The 18,506-nt window shown below is 45.9% G+C and overlaps 1 protein-coding gene across 1 annotated transcript in view; it reads right to left on the minus strand.

The window, feature by feature from the left end:
- Positions 1-333: 333 nt before the first annotated feature.
- The window catches only part of LOC118774986 (ubiquitin carboxyl-terminal hydrolase 32-like), a 37,132-nt gene continuing 18,959 nt past the window's right edge, over positions 334-18,506 (minus strand). Inside the window, exons 6-34 of the mRNA XM_036524643.1 lie at positions 13,393-13,524; positions 12,850-12,957; positions 12,630-12,745; positions 12,131-12,193; positions 11,958-12,041; positions 11,777-11,838; positions 11,565-11,667; positions 11,024-11,201; positions 10,697-10,869; positions 9,891-10,031; positions 9,577-9,694; positions 9,260-9,414; positions 8,253-8,334; positions 8,051-8,125; positions 7,794-7,932; positions 7,234-7,339; positions 6,751-6,924; positions 5,891-6,065; positions 5,485-5,636; positions 5,282-5,393; positions 4,744-4,949; positions 4,098-4,282; positions 3,769-3,855; positions 3,565-3,685; positions 2,953-3,144; positions 2,526-2,781; positions 1,867-2,216; positions 1,629-1,721; positions 334-1,476 (exon numbers count right to left, since the gene is read on the minus strand). Coding sequence (XP_036380536.1) covers positions 1,303-1,476; positions 1,629-1,721; positions 1,867-2,216; positions 2,526-2,781; positions 2,953-3,144; positions 3,565-3,685; positions 3,769-3,855; positions 4,098-4,282; positions 4,744-4,949; positions 5,282-5,393; positions 5,485-5,636; positions 5,891-6,065; positions 6,751-6,924; positions 7,234-7,339; positions 7,794-7,932; positions 8,051-8,125; positions 8,253-8,334; positions 9,260-9,414; positions 9,577-9,694; positions 9,891-10,031; positions 10,697-10,869; positions 11,024-11,201; positions 11,565-11,667; positions 11,777-11,838; positions 11,958-12,041; positions 12,131-12,193; positions 12,630-12,745; positions 12,850-12,957; positions 13,393-13,524 — 4,112 coding nt within the window. The 3' untranslated portion in view covers positions 334-1,302. The remainder of the gene's footprint in view (positions 1,477-1,628; positions 1,722-1,866; positions 2,217-2,525; positions 2,782-2,952; positions 3,145-3,564; positions 3,686-3,768; positions 3,856-4,097; positions 4,283-4,743; positions 4,950-5,281; positions 5,394-5,484; positions 5,637-5,890; positions 6,066-6,750; positions 6,925-7,233; positions 7,340-7,793; positions 7,933-8,050; positions 8,126-8,252; positions 8,335-9,259; positions 9,415-9,576; positions 9,695-9,890; positions 10,032-10,696; positions 10,870-11,023; positions 11,202-11,564; positions 11,668-11,776; positions 11,839-11,957; positions 12,042-12,130; positions 12,194-12,629; positions 12,746-12,849; positions 12,958-13,392; positions 13,525-18,506) is intronic.

An 18,506-nucleotide genomic window follows, 5' to 3' on the forward strand; every position in this document is an offset into this window, starting at 1 on the left:
CACACAATGGGCTCTCTCAGTATGCAACTGACCTGCAAAAATTAAGCTTTTCAGCCTCTAAATAAAAAAATGAACATCAGAAAGCTGATTTACAATGATTTGGCAACTGCCAAATTAGTACAAACAGAGCAGGAAATAAATTTGGAAGCTGAGAGAATGTAATTCAGATATTAACATTATAGAATTTTTGTGATGTTGTACTTTAGCACGTTAGCACCTGTTCTGCTGAATTTCTACATTGGATCAAAATGGCACGAGCAAGTGAATGTATGGTGAATGGAGAAAGAGAGAGTAATTAAAAATGAAAAGTATTGACTGGCAAAAAAACACATAAAATCAATTCTTGAGCAAAACAAATAATTAAAAAAAAGATTAATAAAAAATACTTTAAATGGCCCGAAACTCTTTGACGCATACTGTATGGCACCCATCCATAATACAAACCAAAAAAATTCAAATCAAGCTTACAACTTAAAAAAGTGCATCAAATTCACCAAATGCCAAATACATTTTTACACATACGCCATCTTCACAAAATCCCTGGTTTTGGCAGTCGAAGTGCAAACCACAGGTCTCCCTAATGTCTGTAATCTTAATGGGGGCCATTTTATTGAGCAGACACGTTAATCTTACAGGAGCAAGTGCGAGATTCAGGCAGGAAGTGACTAGTTTACTCTCTCAAGTGTATTTCAGCTTTGATTTTCTAACCCTGCTACTGTTAATAGCCAGCCAGTACACAGCAAAAAATACTGAGGTAGCGTGAGGTTTTTTTCTGCTGACAGCATGTCCATAGTACTGCAAAGTAGCGGAAACTTTCACTTACAGTATCCTTTGTATGCATTTCTCTATTAGATGTTCATATGAACTGCCAGACACCATGTACTTTCTACACTGGCCCTGTAAGAATGATCCTTGCTGTGCCCACTCTGGTATCACAATCAACCTGGCCAACAGGCAGCTGATGACTGGTTCCAGCTCTTCAGCAGACATCCTATACACCTATGTGTGTCCATGTTATGCACATTGCATCTCATTCTAAGTCCAGCACATATAACACTTGTTCACTTGGCAAACGCAGCAGATAAATCCTCCTTCTCTTGTTTTACTGTAAGTTACAGGTCTGAAACAGCTGAAAAGTACCACCATTGGAAAAAGCAACCCCGCAGATTGAAATTCCATTTCTGATGACTACTGGTAACGGCGGTGCGTTTGTGCTTTCGGACACACACGGTGGAGTTCCCTCGGCTTCTGGGAGACCACGGGGGGCCACGTTTCGCAAATGAAAGAACAGCGCCCCCACCATCACTGGAGGACACAGTACTTCTTGTAGTCCGATTCAAAATCTTCGTCCATGCTGCTGGTGTCAGCCATCTTTTTCCCGTCAGTCCTCGGCAGAAACATGGAGTACTCCACTCCCTGCTGCTCATAGAAGAGGATGTAGGCGGAGTCCGTGTCTATCTCCTCAGAGTGCACCTCCTGAAAGAGAAAATCCATTCGCCAATCAGAGATTAACTGTCATATATAATAGTTTTTACAAAACAGCAACAAGAAGATCAAGATAAGTTACAATTGGTCTGCTGTCAATTAGACACAGTAACAAAATAACCATAAAACAGCAGTCGCCTTACCTTGCAGCTGCTGTCATTGTAACAGTACCACTTTTCATTGGGGTTTTTGGCATACGTCACGTAGTGGCCTCCTCCCAGAATTCCGGAGTGACACTGAGAACACAAATCACACACACACACACACACACAATGTTAGCTACATGATCATACAATACAGAGGTCAAGTATGCCCATGGAAACAAGACAGCTCTAGTTTCTTAGACTGATTAGAGTAGAAATTCAGCGGGTAAAAACTTACTGAAATTGCATATAAGTTGTATATGGGGTCCAGGCAGATTTCGTCTCTTTGATCGTGAGAGGGCTCCAGGTCCATGTTGTCATCAGAGTGGCCGTTGCTGCTCTCGTGCCTGAGCCCGTTGGCTGCGGTCACGTGGCAGTCCTTCCCCGGAGCCTCCCCCTCGGGCACGCCCGGCTCCTGCTCCTGCTCCGTGGGGCTCTCCCTGGCGGCCAGGTTCTCCTTGCTGTCGCAGAGCCGGTGCTTGCTGCCCAGCTGGGGCAGACGCAGGCGCCGCGGCTTCCTGCCTGTGCTCTTAGGGCTGTGGGACGGGCTGCCGTCTCCATCCGACTTCCGCCCTGAGCCAGGAGAGCCTGCAAACACACACCGCACACACACACACACACACACACACAGATATCACTTCTGTGCTTTTCAAGTATGGAAAGACTCTAATCCGTGCACGTTAACGAAGGGAGAGTGAAGCCTCATGAACCCCAAAATGAGTGAAGCTGTGATGTTCCATCACTTTCTGATCTGAACCAATCACAGTGTTTTGGCATGGAGAGAAAAATGTCTTGATTCGTTCAGACAAGTCAGTGATTGACAGGAAAAGCTAGCTCCGCCCATCATGGGGGTTTGTGAGGTTTCACTAGCGCAGACTGGAACAGTACACACTGTACCTTTGACGCTGTTGAGAAGCCCCTCCGGCACAGCCATGGAAGGCGTGGCTGCCGTGTCCTCGCCCCCAGGCTTCGGCACTTGTCCTGCCCCCAGTGCACCCTCCCCTGAACACTCCCCCTGCCCCTGGTGGCTCTGCTCCACCTCTCTCGGTGCCAGGAAGGCACTGGGATCAAAGTTCTCCCTGGGGAACTTCACTATCTTCTGAGACTTTATCCAGCGCCCGTTCACGAACTGGAACCGTTTCAAATGAACAATCTGCAAAACAAATCAGATACATGACATTGTTAATTTTATACGACTCCATATTTTGTGGTATTTCCAGTTCAATGCTTTGTTGGATTGAGATTTACAGGCTAATCAGGCAGGGTACAGGTCAGATCAGACAAGAGGTCTACAGTAGACATGAAGGCAGCTTATCGCCCTGACCAGGATGGGGGGCAGCCTCCACAGGTCCAGCTTCTTGGTGGCCAGGCGGTGCGTCTTGCACTTGGAGCAGTAGTACTTCTCGTCCTCCCCCAGCTCCTCCTCGCTGGTGAAGGCTCGCAGGCAGCTGTCCAGGCTGATGGGCTCTGCCTGGGTACGGCGGCTGAACTCCACGCTGGCGTGCTCTTCCACCGTCTGCGGGACCAGCGACAGCCCTCCTCATCATCGTCACGATCATCATCACTATCATTATCATCACCATCATCATCATCACACCACTTTCACTCGTACTCAGGAACCCACTTATCAGAGGCAACTTGCAAGGACAAATTTTACGTTGAAAAAGCAAAAGAGAAATAAGAAATTCAAGGGAATAATTTTAGATAAAACATCAAAGAATAATAAATGTGACAAGAAAAGTGTACTGCCATAAGAAATCTTGGTCTGAAATCAGGTCAGACACATTTCATAATTACGATTACAAGACTGACCCACTTTAGAAAGCAGTGAATTAATAAGCTGGACTGATCCCAGGCGTGTGACAAAATTGACTCTGCCCAACACCTGGCTGCCGTGCTGTGTCGTGATTGGCAGTGCCGAGTGTGACTCTCTCACCCTCTCCTGGGAGGTCTGGTACCGGAGGTGCAGTGCCGTAGGGTCCCAGTCCACAGCGATGTAGGCGTTGCCGACGGCGGCCTGGTCCTCGTTGCAGTCCACCGTGCAGCCGCGGCAGAACCTATGTCCACATGACATCATTATTGACATCTTCCATATGGCGCACCTGGGCAACCCTTCAAACGGATGTCAGGTAAATCTTACCTGTACCACGGGCACCAGGCACAGGAGCTCCCATCTTTCTGCACCACTCGGAGAGTGAAGGGATACTGGTAGCCCATGCTGTCATCACTGAAAGACCAGGACCCGATAGGACAAAGGTCATTCTCCAATTAACATACCACCTGTTTTTCTGTGCATGACCTTAACAAAATGGCTACTGAGGCAATTCTCTCAGAGTCTATGGGAGACAAGCTGACAGCGTTCAGCAGAAATGGCTACAGACGTGTGGATGGTTACTTATGGTGGCAGTTGCAGCTTCCAGTGAGCGAGCCTAAGCTGTCTAGAGACGGGCGTTTCTCCAAGACACTGACCAGTCCTGGGCGTGGTTGCTGGCCTCCTGCGGGGGCAGGGGGCTGGCCAGCCGGGACACCTGGATCCACACGGCGTCGTAGAGGTCCTTCGCTCTGGTGCGCACCGTGCAGGGCACGATCAGCGGCATGCCGAAGAGGCTGGGCCGGTTCTTCTGAGAGGATAGGAAGTAGAGCTCCGTCCGCATCTGTGGATAGAGCCCCGCATGTCACTTCACACCATTCCACATTCAGCAGGCAAGAATAACACCTCTCAACATGACCATCAACTATAAATAAATCATCTGTAATCCATAAAACATAACATCGAGCACTGTGAAATCTATGCACACACACACAACAAGTTATGGGGTTAGAAGAGTAACAGACCACAAGAGTACCACTGCATTTTCAAAAACTAGGGAGAATAAAATGTTTAATAAAATAGATTCTTCCAAGTGTAAAAAAAAATTGTCATTTTTATTTATTTTTTCTACTGCTGTACAACCATAGCAGGGAAGTACTGACAACAGCAACGTTGTTGACTGTAACAAATAATTCATGCTAATGTGACAATGTTTGGTAGAAAGGGCAAATCCTCTGTAGGATTTAGATGGGATGTTCAAGGGTTTTGGAGGGGCATTTTTAAAAGGGTCGCTCTGGCCCTCACCATCTTCCTGTGGACAGCGATGATGTAACCTGTGAAGGGGCTGTCCTGAATGGGCACCGCGTGCCCGTTCGGGATGCCGTTGGCGAGGCTCGTCTCCGTTCCGCAGGGCACCATGGTGCTTGGCATTCCGTTGGGCAGGAGGCTGGGCTTCACGGAGTTATTGTTGGTGGCGGCGGGGGGAGTTCCATTCGACAGGGAAGAAACTTCTAGAAACATGAACACTGACCATGAACCAGGCGTGTATGTAGAGAGAGATACAGATACAGATACAGATACAGATACAGGTACAGGTACAGGTACAAGTACAGTTACAGATACAGGTACAGGTACAGGTACAGGTACAGGTACAGGTACAGGTACAGGTACAGGTACAGGTACAGATACAGATACAGATACAGATACAGATACAGGTACAGGTACAGGTACAGGTACAGATATAGATACAGATATAAATAGAGAGAGAGAGCAAGAGAGAAAATGAGAAAAAGAGAGTGAGAGACAGATATACAGTTGTAGGTAAGAAATGAGTCATTCTCACCAGTTTGTGTGGGCGAGCCGACAGACGTGGGCGACCCCGGCACAGGGATCTCAAACGCGCACAGGAACCCGCTCACCGTCCGACGGACCTTCTGGTTGTCCTGCGGAAAATTCTAGAAACAGAAACAGCCGTTTGTTTGAGGGCCAGCTTGCGGGCAGATTTGATATGTACAGCCCCGTAACGGTGGAAACAGAAGGCCTCACCTTTATGTTGGAGGTGTGGACCTCAGCCAGCAGGATCTGCTCGGGCTTGAGGCCGCAGAGCTCGCTCAGCTGTTTCTTCAGGGCGGTGTACTTCTCATCCATATTGAGCCGCAGACCGTACCGCACCGGGGTGGAACCGTCTAGCTTAATTACTGGGGAAAAAAAGAAATAAAAGAGAGAATTCATCACGCTAATTGTCTGTGTAAATGGGAAGTGCATTCAGAATGCGTGTAATTCCAACTCACATTGCATTTGACAAAACTGCATGAAAAATTATTTAGAAACTCTTTCTTGATTCCTGTAATGTACACCCACAGAAGCTTTTGTGAGTAACACTGAAAAGGTCTACACAGCAAACAGAGTGTTTACAGTATGAGGGAAGCGTACCCCCCTCCTCTATTCTCACCTATGATCTCTAAGTGCATGGAGCTGTCCATGGGCAGCGGCAAGGAGAGGAAGTTGAAGGGGTCGAAGCGTGCGCTGATGTGGCCGCAGGTTTTACACTTGACCTGGGACCTGAGCTGACCGTGGAACAGGTCCACCACGATGGAGCGGTTCCTTCTCAGGTGGTTCTCCCAGGCCTGTTGGAGGAGACGGCACTCATCAGTCCAATGTCACTGCAGTCCTGTCATCTGCCAGTAGGGGGCGGGTTTTCCTCTGGATCAAGCAGAAAACCAGTGCCCTAGCTGTGATAGGGACACTGCTGTATGAGACTCTCCCTTTCGAATGAGACATTAAACCTCACTTGTTTCACTAAATATCCCATGGAATTTATCATAAAGACCATCAGGTTTCCTGCTGTCCTTATCAAATTTTCAATGTGGCTCCCTAAATCTAGCTATATAATAATCTCCCACTTTACCTGGCTAAAAAGCCATCTCTCCACCTCAGCCAATGTGTGCTGACTGCCTTCTTCCAAAATCACTGCTGTGCATCACCCAGGTGAGTGCTATATACAGGTGGTGGTTGAGGTGGGTTATCTTTTAGTGTAAAGCTCTTTGAGATACGAAAAAGGAGGTTTATAACTGCAGCTCGTCAAGATCATTATTATTACTTTTGTAGCCATGTCGTCAGAATAACGATGACGCAAAGTGTCTTAAAACAGACAATCTCCCACTCCTTTCCTTTTTATCAGCAGCATGGTAATGCCCGCATACTGAAAATAAGAGACTCTGATGCCCAAAGGACAATGAAGGAGTGTTTGCAATGACACAGCAGCTCTGCCGCTCTGGTCTGAAGGACAGACTGCACTGGGTGAACTCTGACCTCTGACGCCACCTCCCAGTCTGGCCGCCCGTCGCTGTCCTTCAGCTCCACATAGGGCTTCTCGTGGACACGGTTCAGGTCCTCATGGAGTCCGTCCAGCAGGAAAGCCAGCAGCTCCTGGGAGTCTTGTTGCTGAAAGCCATTGAATCTTGGGGCATATTTTGCTATTGTCCACTAAAAAAGACAGAACAACCACAGAGAAGTTTATATATTACATTAAATTATTATCATTTAGCAGATGCTCTTATCCAGAGCTTACATAGGTTACAATTTTCTCCATTTATACAGCTGGATATTTTACTGAGGAAACTGTGGGTGAAGTATCTTACCCAAGGGTACAGCAGCAGTGCCCCAGCATGGAATTGAACCAGCAGCCATAGTGTTACAAGCCCCACTCCTCACCACTACACTACACTGCTGCCCACATATATTATGGGCTATTATGAGTGGGCTCCAGGGAAACAGGAGGCGCTGGGAACCTACCCTGAGCTTCAGTGGGGCAACGTTCTTCTGCGTTCCGCTCCACAGTTCCTGGACCAGATCCCCGTAGCACTTGGCCATGTGACCTCGCATCCCGATGGGATTGGTTCTGAGGCAGAAACAAGCACCATCTTAGAGATCCTGATTATTTTAATCTTGGTTAATCGCTGTGCCATTAATAACATATGCATCCAGTCTGTCTTCAGCTCCTGTGCAAAACTGGCTTCTTGTCAAGAATTACAAGAGAGAGGGATCATTCTGTGAATCAAAAACACTGACAAATGGTGGAAAATGTGTCACAGGAGCACTTATACGTGTGCAACAATATGCATACATGTGAACCCATTTGATTACATACAAATCCACATATGAGAAACAATGCCAATGCACTGTAGGCAGGCATAACCACATAAATACAGCCCACTTGAGTAGAGGTGAAACCATTTTAAGATTGGTAAATATCAAGCCAAATCATGTGTGTTAAAGTGAATCCATACTAAGTACTGGAAAAACATACAAGTACAGTACATGCAAAACCAGACAAATGTGCTGAGGGCACCCACCGGTTGAGCTCGTAGAGGTGGCTCCCTGAGGTGAAGTACTCTGTCAAAGGCTTGGTGTTGCTGACACACTGGATACTGGAGTTCATAAAGCATGTGTTGCCCAAATTACTCAGCCCCGTGGCTCCCTTTTCAGTTGGTACTATAAGAGACCAGGAAGGCCAAGAGTGTTCAAATGTCATGATACAGACAATGCAAGACCCCCCTTTTTTCATGCTAACATTAAATCAATGCAGAAATCACAGTAGTTGGCACAATACCTTTGTGTCGGTCCATCTTGCTGCTGTTTGCAATGAAGGACATCTCTTCAGGCCAGCTCATGTCTTTATTTCGAACTAAAGGACAGGGTAAAGTTTTATTATCAGATGTGTGTTTGGACTGCATGTTGCACATTAAATAAGGAATCAGACATGAATATTTCAGTAATCTTTACAAAGGCAAGAATATTTACTTAATACATACCCTCAATAACCATGTGCTGTTCATCAGGAATCTTCAAACCCTCCAAAGTATGGTCTTCATCATCAAGCAGTGTGAGGTAATTCTGAAAAATAAAACATGTTATGCATATATATGTGGAAAGATACTGGGGAAGAATAATGTTAGTGTGAATGTTGTTCATGGAAATCTACTGTTCACTCTGCTGTATAATATAGTGTACAACGTCGATAAAAACTGAAAGTGAACGGCTAATTGGACGTAGTTATATTGTTAAAGACAAATTGTTATCGTCAGACAGACTAGCACAGCAAAGCTAGCACGCTAAGTTCTGGTTCAATCATAATCATACACTATCAATACTGTCACACTGCCTGTGCTTTATTGTGACTTTGTCTATCTGTGAGAGTTCAGCTAGGGCCATATCGTTAGGACCATGGAAAGAGAAGAGAGGGAAAGACTTTCAGGAAAACAACAGAACAAAAAAAGGTTTTGAATATTTCACTTCACACACTGTATGAACATGTACAAAGCAGCTCTCCAAAGTGAGGCACACGGCAGAGTGACTCCAACAGGTTGCATCTGCTTTGCAGAGATGTGCTGGATCTCTGCTTCAGCCTGAAAGTGTCATACCCAGATGAATGTCATGCTTTCTGTATATACAAAAATGTGAGTGCTGTTGGCAGTTGGCCTTCAGCGTGTATAATTTGTTTTAGCATTCTTTGAGAACCTATGCAAATTTGAGTAGCATATTAAGGTCCTGTTTGAAAGCACCCCTATATATGAGTGAAGTTTGCTGTGGCCTTGTTAGTGGGCCCCTCATAGCGAGTGAAGTTTGCTGTGGCCTTGTTTGTGGGCCCCTCATAGCGAGTGAAGTTTGCTGTGGCCTTGTTTGTGGGCCCCTCATAGCGAGTGAAGTTTGCTGTGGCCTTGTTTGTGGGCCCCTCATAGCGAGTGAAGTTTGCTGTGGCCTTGTTTGTGGGCCCCTCATAGTGAGTGAAGTTTGCTGTGGCCTTGTTAGTGGGCCCCACCTCATTGTTGTAGAGCCACAGCCTCATGTCCTCCTCCTTGATGCGCAGCCGCTGGGACAGGTAGTCGTGGATGTCTTTGATTGTGTCCATTCTGCTGAAGCAGCCCGTGTAGGCCAGCACTCGCTTCAGAGGGGTGCTGGGAGAGGGCACGTTTCCTGCAGGGAGAGCCAAAAATCAATGGTCTTTGCAGGGACAGAATGTATTGGCACAAACACGCGCTCACGCGCACACACACACACACACACACACACACACACACACACACACACACACACACACAGGATAAACGCGGGGCAGTGACCACGTGCTGCTCGTACCCATATTGACCCACATGTTGGACTGGGGGGTGCGGTTGGCAGGCTGCTGCCGCAGGAAGAGCAGGTGGCGGGGGAAGAGCTCCAGCTCTGACAGCCCTGTCTTGGTGTCCCGGATCACCTGGGGCCAGGGAGGGGAGACAGAGGGGGACCGTGCTGTCATCTTAAACCACAGCCAAGCTCTGCCTCCTTATCGCAAAATACATTCCCACACACATCTTATAGTATAAATAGGCAGTTTTATAAATATCATAAGTGATCTAGTGTTGATCGTGCAATTCCTTGGTGAGATGCTCTTTAGTTGGTGTCATACGTACCGGCCGGGGCAGGCTCAGGTTGGCGCCGTACCAGTGGTAGAGGGCCCTCCACACCGGCTCCGGGACCGTCTCAAAGTCCCGGCCCTGAACCAGCTGCGGGGACCGCTTTAGCCTTCCACCCTCCATGGTCAGTGTGGGGGCCTGGAGGAACGAGGAAAACCAATCAGTTCAACGATTGTGTTCCTGTTTGTAAGGATGCTCCTTCTGAGTTCTGACCATTAGACACCTCTACACCTCTAACCACACTTCACCATCTGAGCTTTAAATTCAGCAGCAAGAGAGTGGATGGGGCAGAGGTGGGTGAGGACTGGGGCTATGCTGCATTATAAACCACCTGTGCGTATGTGTGTCTGTGAATGAGAATGGAGAGCTCTAATCCTTGTTATAGTGGCATTCTGCTGTAACCATAAAATAGGCATGTTATATGGATCTGTACTATGATTAACGTATAATATACAAGACACAAACAACATACAGTGAATGTACATATTTATTCCACTTATATACTGAAGTATGCATGCACTAGTTACCACTGCACTGTGTGAGGAGCTGACGCATGTTTAAGCATGGTCAGCTGTGTTCTGGTTGTAGCATTTTTCTTACAACTTTATTAGATGCACATTGTTCTCTGAGGTCACTCTGCTACACGTCTGCTAACTGACAAAACTGTAAATGTGAAACCGGACAGGTTAGCACCCTCTTCCAGCCCTGTGACTTCCATCTGACCGTGGTGGGCTGTGACTGTGGTTCTGATGACGCTCTGTAATCCCACACGTGTGATGGAGAGCCGTGCGGTCAGCACCCACCTTCAGGGGCTCTGGGGTGACCAGCGGCTGGTTGTCGATGGCTCCCGGCCTCTGAGCCGCCAGGTGGGGGTGCAGGTTCCCGTTGGCCCCCAGGAAGCACTGGTTGTTGTTGTCCGAGGTGCTGTGCTGCCGAGCGAAGCAGATGTCTGTGCCCGAACTGGAGGGGATGAGACCTGAGAGAGAGGAAGGGTGTTTTTCAAAGATACCACCTCTACAGTCAGCTCAGAAATCCCAAATGCCGCTGCTCTGGGCACACAGCCTTGGAGCTGGCCAATAGGAGGCCCGAACGCCCCACTCCCCGGGGGCGTGTACCGTTTCTGTGCTTACCGCCGTTGGTCTCCGAGGCCTCTGATGCACTGGAGACATTGTCGGAGAACTTCTCCTCCGAGGAGCTGTGGGAGCTGGTCATCCCGCCCCCGTCCGCCTGCTCCGATGAGCCCGCCCCCAGAGAGCTCCGCCCCGCTCCCAGAATGGACGGCTGTTCCACCACGATCACCCGGTTGTCCTAAAAGCAGGGCAAATCGGGCAAATTGACTCACACTGCTCACAAATGGCCATTTTCAGCACTGCCATCTGCCAAAAGGCGAGGGAGTACATATGTCCATTACATTACATTTTTGTCATTCAGCAGACGCTCTTATCCAGAGCGACTTTCACAGGTTACAATTTTTATGTATTATCCATTTGGATATTTACTGAGGCAATTGTGGGTTAAGTACCTTGCCAAAGGGTACAACAGCAGTGCCCCTGTGGAGAATCAAACCAGCAACCATTCAATTGCAAGACCTGCCCCTTAACATAACGCCACACTGCTGCCCTGTGTACGAATGCATGACGTGGACATCTGGACTGATGTGGTCTCACTCACGTATTTGACGAAGTCCGTCCACTGCTGCCACCACTGCATGGAGATGAGGAACCAGTGGTGTCCCGGCTGCAGACCGTACCTGGCCTCCCTCTCCAGCCAGCCCCTGTAGAGCACGGGGACAGAACATCAGCCCCGACGCCACCCCCACCTCACTCAACACCCACACCAGCTGTAGCTGGGCCTTGGGGGGGGGAGGGTGAGAGACCACACACCTGATGATCTGGCCCTCCTCTTCGGGCGTGGCAGGTCGCAGGCCCAGGACGATGTGGCACACCTGGGGAGAGCGGGTGCAGCTGGGTGAGCAGGTTTGAACCGTACGGGGTGCTAGGGTGTGACCCACATGCAGTGCCGGGGCACACCACACGGAGCCGAAAAGAGGCCTAGAGCTCTTACCTGAAACAGCAGGTTGAGGAACTCGCTGGCGAGGGCATTCTTCACGCTCCACATCTGGTAGTCCTCCAAGGTTAAATGCCCTAACTGAATAAAACAACGAGGCTGTTAAAAAAAATATCCAAAATACAGAGTAGAGCAGGCTTTCAAAAACCAGAGGCAGTCCGAACACCTACCTTAGTAGTGTCATGTGTTTTCAGAATGTCTTCCACGATGTCAGACACACTAGCATGCAGCTCCTAAGAGAGCAGCAGAGAGCAGCATATGTTAACATGGAGCTGGCCCTGCGTGGGGCTTGATTAAATGAACAAAACAAAAAAAAAAATCAATACTCGTTTTTCTGGTTATTGATGTGCCCATGAAAAGGCTTTTTCTCCTTTATGACAACTTGCTCATTCCTCTCATGCCCTTATCCCCGAGAATGTATAATTTCAAGATAAATTTTTACACGTACAGCTAGTTTATTTACCAGCCTGATTGATAAAGAGATATGTGCTTGCCACAGAGGGCTTCTCGATTCCATATTTAGTACCCACTGCAATAAATATACTGTGAAACCTAACTGATTTGTAGCTGGTAACACTCTGCAATCAAATAAACAGAACTTGTCATCACATTAATCTTGCGCTAAACACGACTGCTTATCACCCATGAATTTTGGCTGTTGGCACTTACAGGGATAGTGTCAGTGCGGTTGTCTTTCCACACCTCCAGCAGTGCTACAACCATCTCTTGGATCTCCGTTCGGGAAAGGACCCCGTCGCGGTCAACGTCAAACACTTTGAAGCAAACTGTGCAGGAAGGGAAAAGCAGGGCGATGAGAAGCCGAAGCGTGACGCCGAAGAGGCTTAAAAAGGGTGCCGCTACGATTCCCCTTTATGAGAGGCGTACTTACACTTCTGCCTTTCGGCCAGAGGTCCCCTGCAACAAGCTGAGAGACCGCACGAGATCTCCTTGAAGTCGATGTGATTGTCGCGGTTTTCGTCGAAAGCATGGAACAAGCCTGGCGGGAAAAGGTTTGAGATAAAAGCTTTAAGACAGCAGGCAGGATATGAAACCCCAGGGAGCATGTTTGGATGGACATAGCAATCATTCATGACTCGGTCTCAGTCTTTGTCAAGTACTCCCCATGACTATTGACTTGTTATGTACTTGGTGTACCCAACTAAACACTGCTATTTTCAAAGAAAATCTGTACACAAGTAACAATAATGAAAGATTAGATATATTTTACATATATGTTCATAACTGCCCGGTAGACAACAGATCAGAGAGCAGCCATTGCCCATAAATTGCTATATAATGATTGGATTTCAAAAAGACCGAAATTATAGAAAGCTATTACTGCAACATATTCTCACAATTTGTAATGGTGTGTTTGTAGCTACATGGTTGGCAAAGGGCCTCATGAAAGGTGGTGTCATAAAGATTCCATTACCTTCACTTAGCGATGCGTGAATTGGGGGAGACACCAGGGGGACAAAGGTTTCCAGGTCAAAACGGCCTGTCCTGGACTGCGCTTTGAGCAGCCAGTAGCGCTTCTCCAAGTCAATGATGTCAGATTCTTCTACTGTAAAAAAAAAAGTTTTAAAAAAAATGTCCATCAAAATTACAAAGTAAAAAGAGCCCCATTTTACATGACTGAAATCTGAAATCAAGTGCAGTGTATCCTTACACAGGGTGCATAATGCAGACACACAACAAGATGTATATAACCATCTGCTCACTGTATTACTTGATAAAGAAGACCAGACAAACTCATGTGTCTGTCATGACTGCGGCGTCTTAGCCGGTTGTTTTCTTTTCCCTGTCCATGTGCTTTTGTTTTCCTTGTGTTCTAGCCCTGCCCCGCTCTCCGCCCTGTCTCTGCCCACCCGATTGTCTCCACCTGCCTGCCAGCACACCTGCTTCCCATCACCTCATCAGCCTAGCCCTATATCTACCCTGCTTGTCTCTGTCTTGTTTGCCAGTTCGTCTCAGTTTGCTGTTTCGCTACTCGCCGGCTGTTCTGGTTTGCCTGTTGGTTCCTTTTGCTTTGCCTGTTCATTCTTGACTTTGATTTCTGGACCTGATTTGTGGAATGTTTGCTGTGTTTTTCTGGTTTTGGACTTTGCCTGTTTTTCATGACTTCGTTCCTCATTCTTGCCCTGTGGTTTTGGTCGCCGTGTCTGCCCGGTTTTTGACTCTGCCTGCCCTGACTTCGTTTTGTGGATTACCCGTTTGGATTATTAAACCTGTTTTTGGCATCCATCTCCTCTGTCTGCGCTTGAGTCCCTGCCTGAGTTCTGACAGTGTCATTGAACAGGGGTTAAAGAAGAAAGGTTAGAAGGACTCTATAGACTAAATACACCAGTAGTAAAAGCATGTACTTCACAATAAATAAACCTAATGGTACAACAGTACAAGAAGCATCATACTTCACTTAAAGATACCCTCAATTCACATCCTAGAAATCACAGTGCACATGCTCAGATGATGGACAACTATGCAAATAAGGCAGGCAGATCTTGCCCATGAAACCCTAACAAAAGATTATGGAAAGCTGAGAAGGACTACACAGGGAACAGGAAGAGGACAGACCTCCCGGTCCCGCAAAATGTTTTACGCAAATGCTGTCAGCAGCCTTATTCAGTGAGGTGGGGTGCTTCAGTGATATCTCTCTCCTGGTCTCTGTCCCAAACTTCTGCATTTAAAATGCAAAGCTTGTAGCATACCTACTAAACTATTTTTCAAAAATTTCATTATTTAAATGTTATCTAATGGTTTAACGCACTTATCTCTACCAGCTAGCTTGTACCTTGTCTGGCCAACCATTGAAACCTGGTCATGCAGCACTTCTACTATTGTTGACTACTTATGGTTTTTTGCTTGTGTTGTACTCTGCCTCACTGGTAAGTTGCTTTGGATAAAAAGCATCCGCCAAATGAATAAATGTAAATATCAATACTAATGTCAGCCTGAGAGCACACACAGGTGTCTCTAACTAGCATTGTTCAAGTAGTCTGGTAAGCCTGTGTGTGTGTGTGTGTGTTCATATGTTTATATGTATGCATGCTTGCTTCATTCAACCAAATCCTTTAATATAGGTTGATTTATTATAGAAGTTTCGTAATCCACACTCCAGCCCAGCTGGTAAGAGTAGTGCATTACTGACACTGAATCAAAGTCTGCTTGGAGATAAAACAAGAGTAAGAAGAACAAATCATTTCCTTGGCTTTTAAATTAAAGCACTTATTGAATTTCTCTGGCAAACTTTCAATTGTTCAATATCCTTGAACGCCTATTCAAATGTCAAAGAGTAAGGCATTTTGAAATGTCCGACTTCGAAGCTAAAAATAAAGTTCTGCGTGTAATGAAGGAAGGAACGCGGGGAGAGAAGAGCCGGCCTCAAAGACCAGGACAATCAATAATCTGGAGTGCTGTCTTGAGATCTGTGGTGGCACAGCAATAATAAGGGAGAGATTAATCACTGAGAGCCACTCTTTGGAGGAGAAGAATAACATGTTCATGTTCACAACATGAGCCCAGTTCAGAGCATGCCATCTGATCGATATTCTGGCGATGGCAGGATTCATGACCTGCATAATGGACGGAGGCTTTACTGAACCAATCAAAATGCTGCATTCTCCACAACAGAACAGTGCAATTGGTTGAAAACAGTGAGTCACTGATGACACATGCCGGTGCCAGCCAATTTGGGGCTCATAAAGCCTCAGTCTCCCATCACTAGCATGCTATGAAGTTCCATTTGGTCTATGTGTGACAGGAAGATACTGAGGGAAATAAATCGTCATTATCTCAATTTAATGGTGAAAAATAAACAAAAATCCACTATATCAGACGTAAATAGGCACAAGGGAAATAAATACCTGCTCATCATTTGAGTATTATTCAAGACCTATGCATTGGTTAGTGACAACCAATCTATAAAAGTCATTACCTCTGCTTACCAATAAAGCCATCTTTTATCCCCTGCTCTCATCAAGGCTGAGTGTCATTAGAGTGCATTACTCTGCCACAGCAAAAATCAATTACATTCCCGGCTTGCATCTGAGCAGTAGGATGTAATATTCTCTTAAAAGGCCAGGCAGACTTATGTCATAAAGACCAGCTGAAATGACATTGTGTTCTTTCATGCAACACAGTTATCTTACTGGGCTGGCAGGCATGTTTGTGTAGATTACGTCAGAAACCTTTTCTCACCTTTACACCAGTTTTTTCCACAGATATCCAAGTGTGTCGACAAAATGACATTTAATGCACTCAGTTTGACTAATGCAAATTAGATGCCAATAGCACCGTCACATACACTGACACAGACGTCAATGACCTCAAAAATGCAAGAAATGTTCAGGTACTTGAGGCATCAAATGCCTCAGATTCAAAAATGGAGTTGTGTTTTTACATTATTTTACATTGTGGGTGGGAAATTTGGGGTTGTTTTGGTGTGAATGGGCTGGTACTGCGGTTTATGGAGCTGCATGACTGAAATGATTGAGCATGTTTAGAACATGAATGTCAATGCATGCTGTGACTCGAAATGATCACCAACTTCCCAGGTGTGTCCTTGACAAAAAAAAAAAAAAAGTTGAGAAACGCTACCATAAAGCCATTTCCCAACATGCCAGATGAGGCAAGCGGCCTTTGACTGAGCAGACAAAACACAGAGGGTGTAATTTAAAAGCTTGTTTGAAGGCTGACAACATTACAAATTGCTGCCAAAACGCTACACACAGGGGGGAGCGATGCAAAGCTGAACAACCTGTGATTGATAACAGCAAAATTGTTGCTGTTATACTTAACTACTTCTGAAGACAGAGCTGTACACAAGCAGAGCTGTACACAAGCAAAATTTTAATTTATGAGGTCCATGAGATTCATGTGATTAACAAGGTCACCGCAGAAAAGGTCTTCCCTTAGAATGTAAAAATACTACCTTTGCAATTAATCTATGCTTTACGTTCACTGCTTGATAACTCCACAAATAAACAAAGCAATTTTTTGACCGAGGTAAAAACAAAAAAAGGAATAAATTAAGGACACTATTAACAGATTGCAGGAGGAGTCCAAGTCTGAAGTGACAGCACGGCAATACTTGGATGGCAAAAAATATATATATATATATATCCCCAAAAAACCACAAGGTGTGACTCTGTCAGCTAGCAGCATCTTCCCCTACACACGGTACACAGAGGAATGTGGGAGAGGGGTCGGCTGCCTGTAGGCGGCATTAGAAAAATACATGCAACGCCCCGTGATGCCACTGCAGGGGCCGCCAGCATGATATTTCATATTCTGATATTTCATATTCCGCTGTCAACCTTACTGTCCATCACTTCCCAGAGTTTACGGCCACATCAGCCCATAAGATGCCTGGGAGAGGAATGCTATGGTGAGTGCATACTGGGCCGACACATTGCTGTCAAAGACTGTCATACACACACACACACACACACACACACACACACACACACACACACACGCGCACACGTGCGCGCGCACACACACACACACACACACACACACGTGCGCGCACACACACACACACACACACACACACACACACACACACACACACACACGTGCGCGCGCACACACACACACACACACACACACACACACACACACACACAAACACGTGCACGCGCACACACACACACACACGCTTGCTCACAGTGTTAAGAGGATAATCCATTAGCAAAGCGGCAGATTACTCATTGTTTTTCGGGCATCTCTCTGATTGGGTGGGGCTGGGATTGCACCTGGATCTGTTCAGCTCTGTCCTTGACTGATAAACAAGCCCAGTCTATATTTACCTGTGTAACACTAGGTGTTTGCCTGACCCAGATACAAGTGGAAAAGGTCATTGTCTCAATGTGGGGTCAGCAATTTCCTTGTGAACCCATCTCAAAAGTAAAGTGTGGACACTTATTTGGACTGTTATATCACTAATAAAAACAAAATATATACTAACAAATAATACATACTATGAGACAGGAAAAAATGAGGTATTTATGCTGAACATAGGTAAAAAAAAAGGTTTAACGGGTTATTAATTTTGCTCTCCCAAATCTCCAAAATAAGTCAACTTTTCCCACTAAACAGATCTACACTGCAGATTGCACACACTGCAGAACAAACATATCATATTTTTGACAGTACCTGTAAATTAAATGAATAAAAAGACAAATGAAAGCAGCACCAATTTGGAATATATAGCACATTATGATACGCAAGACTGAACTCCAAAAACACCCAATATTCAATATAAGACTCCAGGGAAAGTATGTCCCTAATCATGCATCAATGACAAATATTTTTATTCAACTTTGTCCCCTTGAAAGGTTTCACAGCCTATGAAATCCAACAAAAAACACTTCTCATGGGACACGATTCATGTGCATGTAAATTGCATATTATTATTATAATTATAATACTGATAAAATATATTATACTATTTAATAACACATAATATTACAGAATATTACTATTATTTCTACAATACTGAATAAATATTATCTACTGTATTTGTTTTTACTAGTAAATGACTGA

Source organism: Megalops cyprinoides, chromosome 3 (genome assembly GCF_013368585.1).
Source record: "Megalops cyprinoides isolate fMegCyp1 chromosome 3, fMegCyp1.pri, whole genome shotgun sequence".
NCBI lineage: Eukaryota > Metazoa > Chordata > Actinopteri > Elopiformes > Megalopidae > Megalops > Megalops cyprinoides.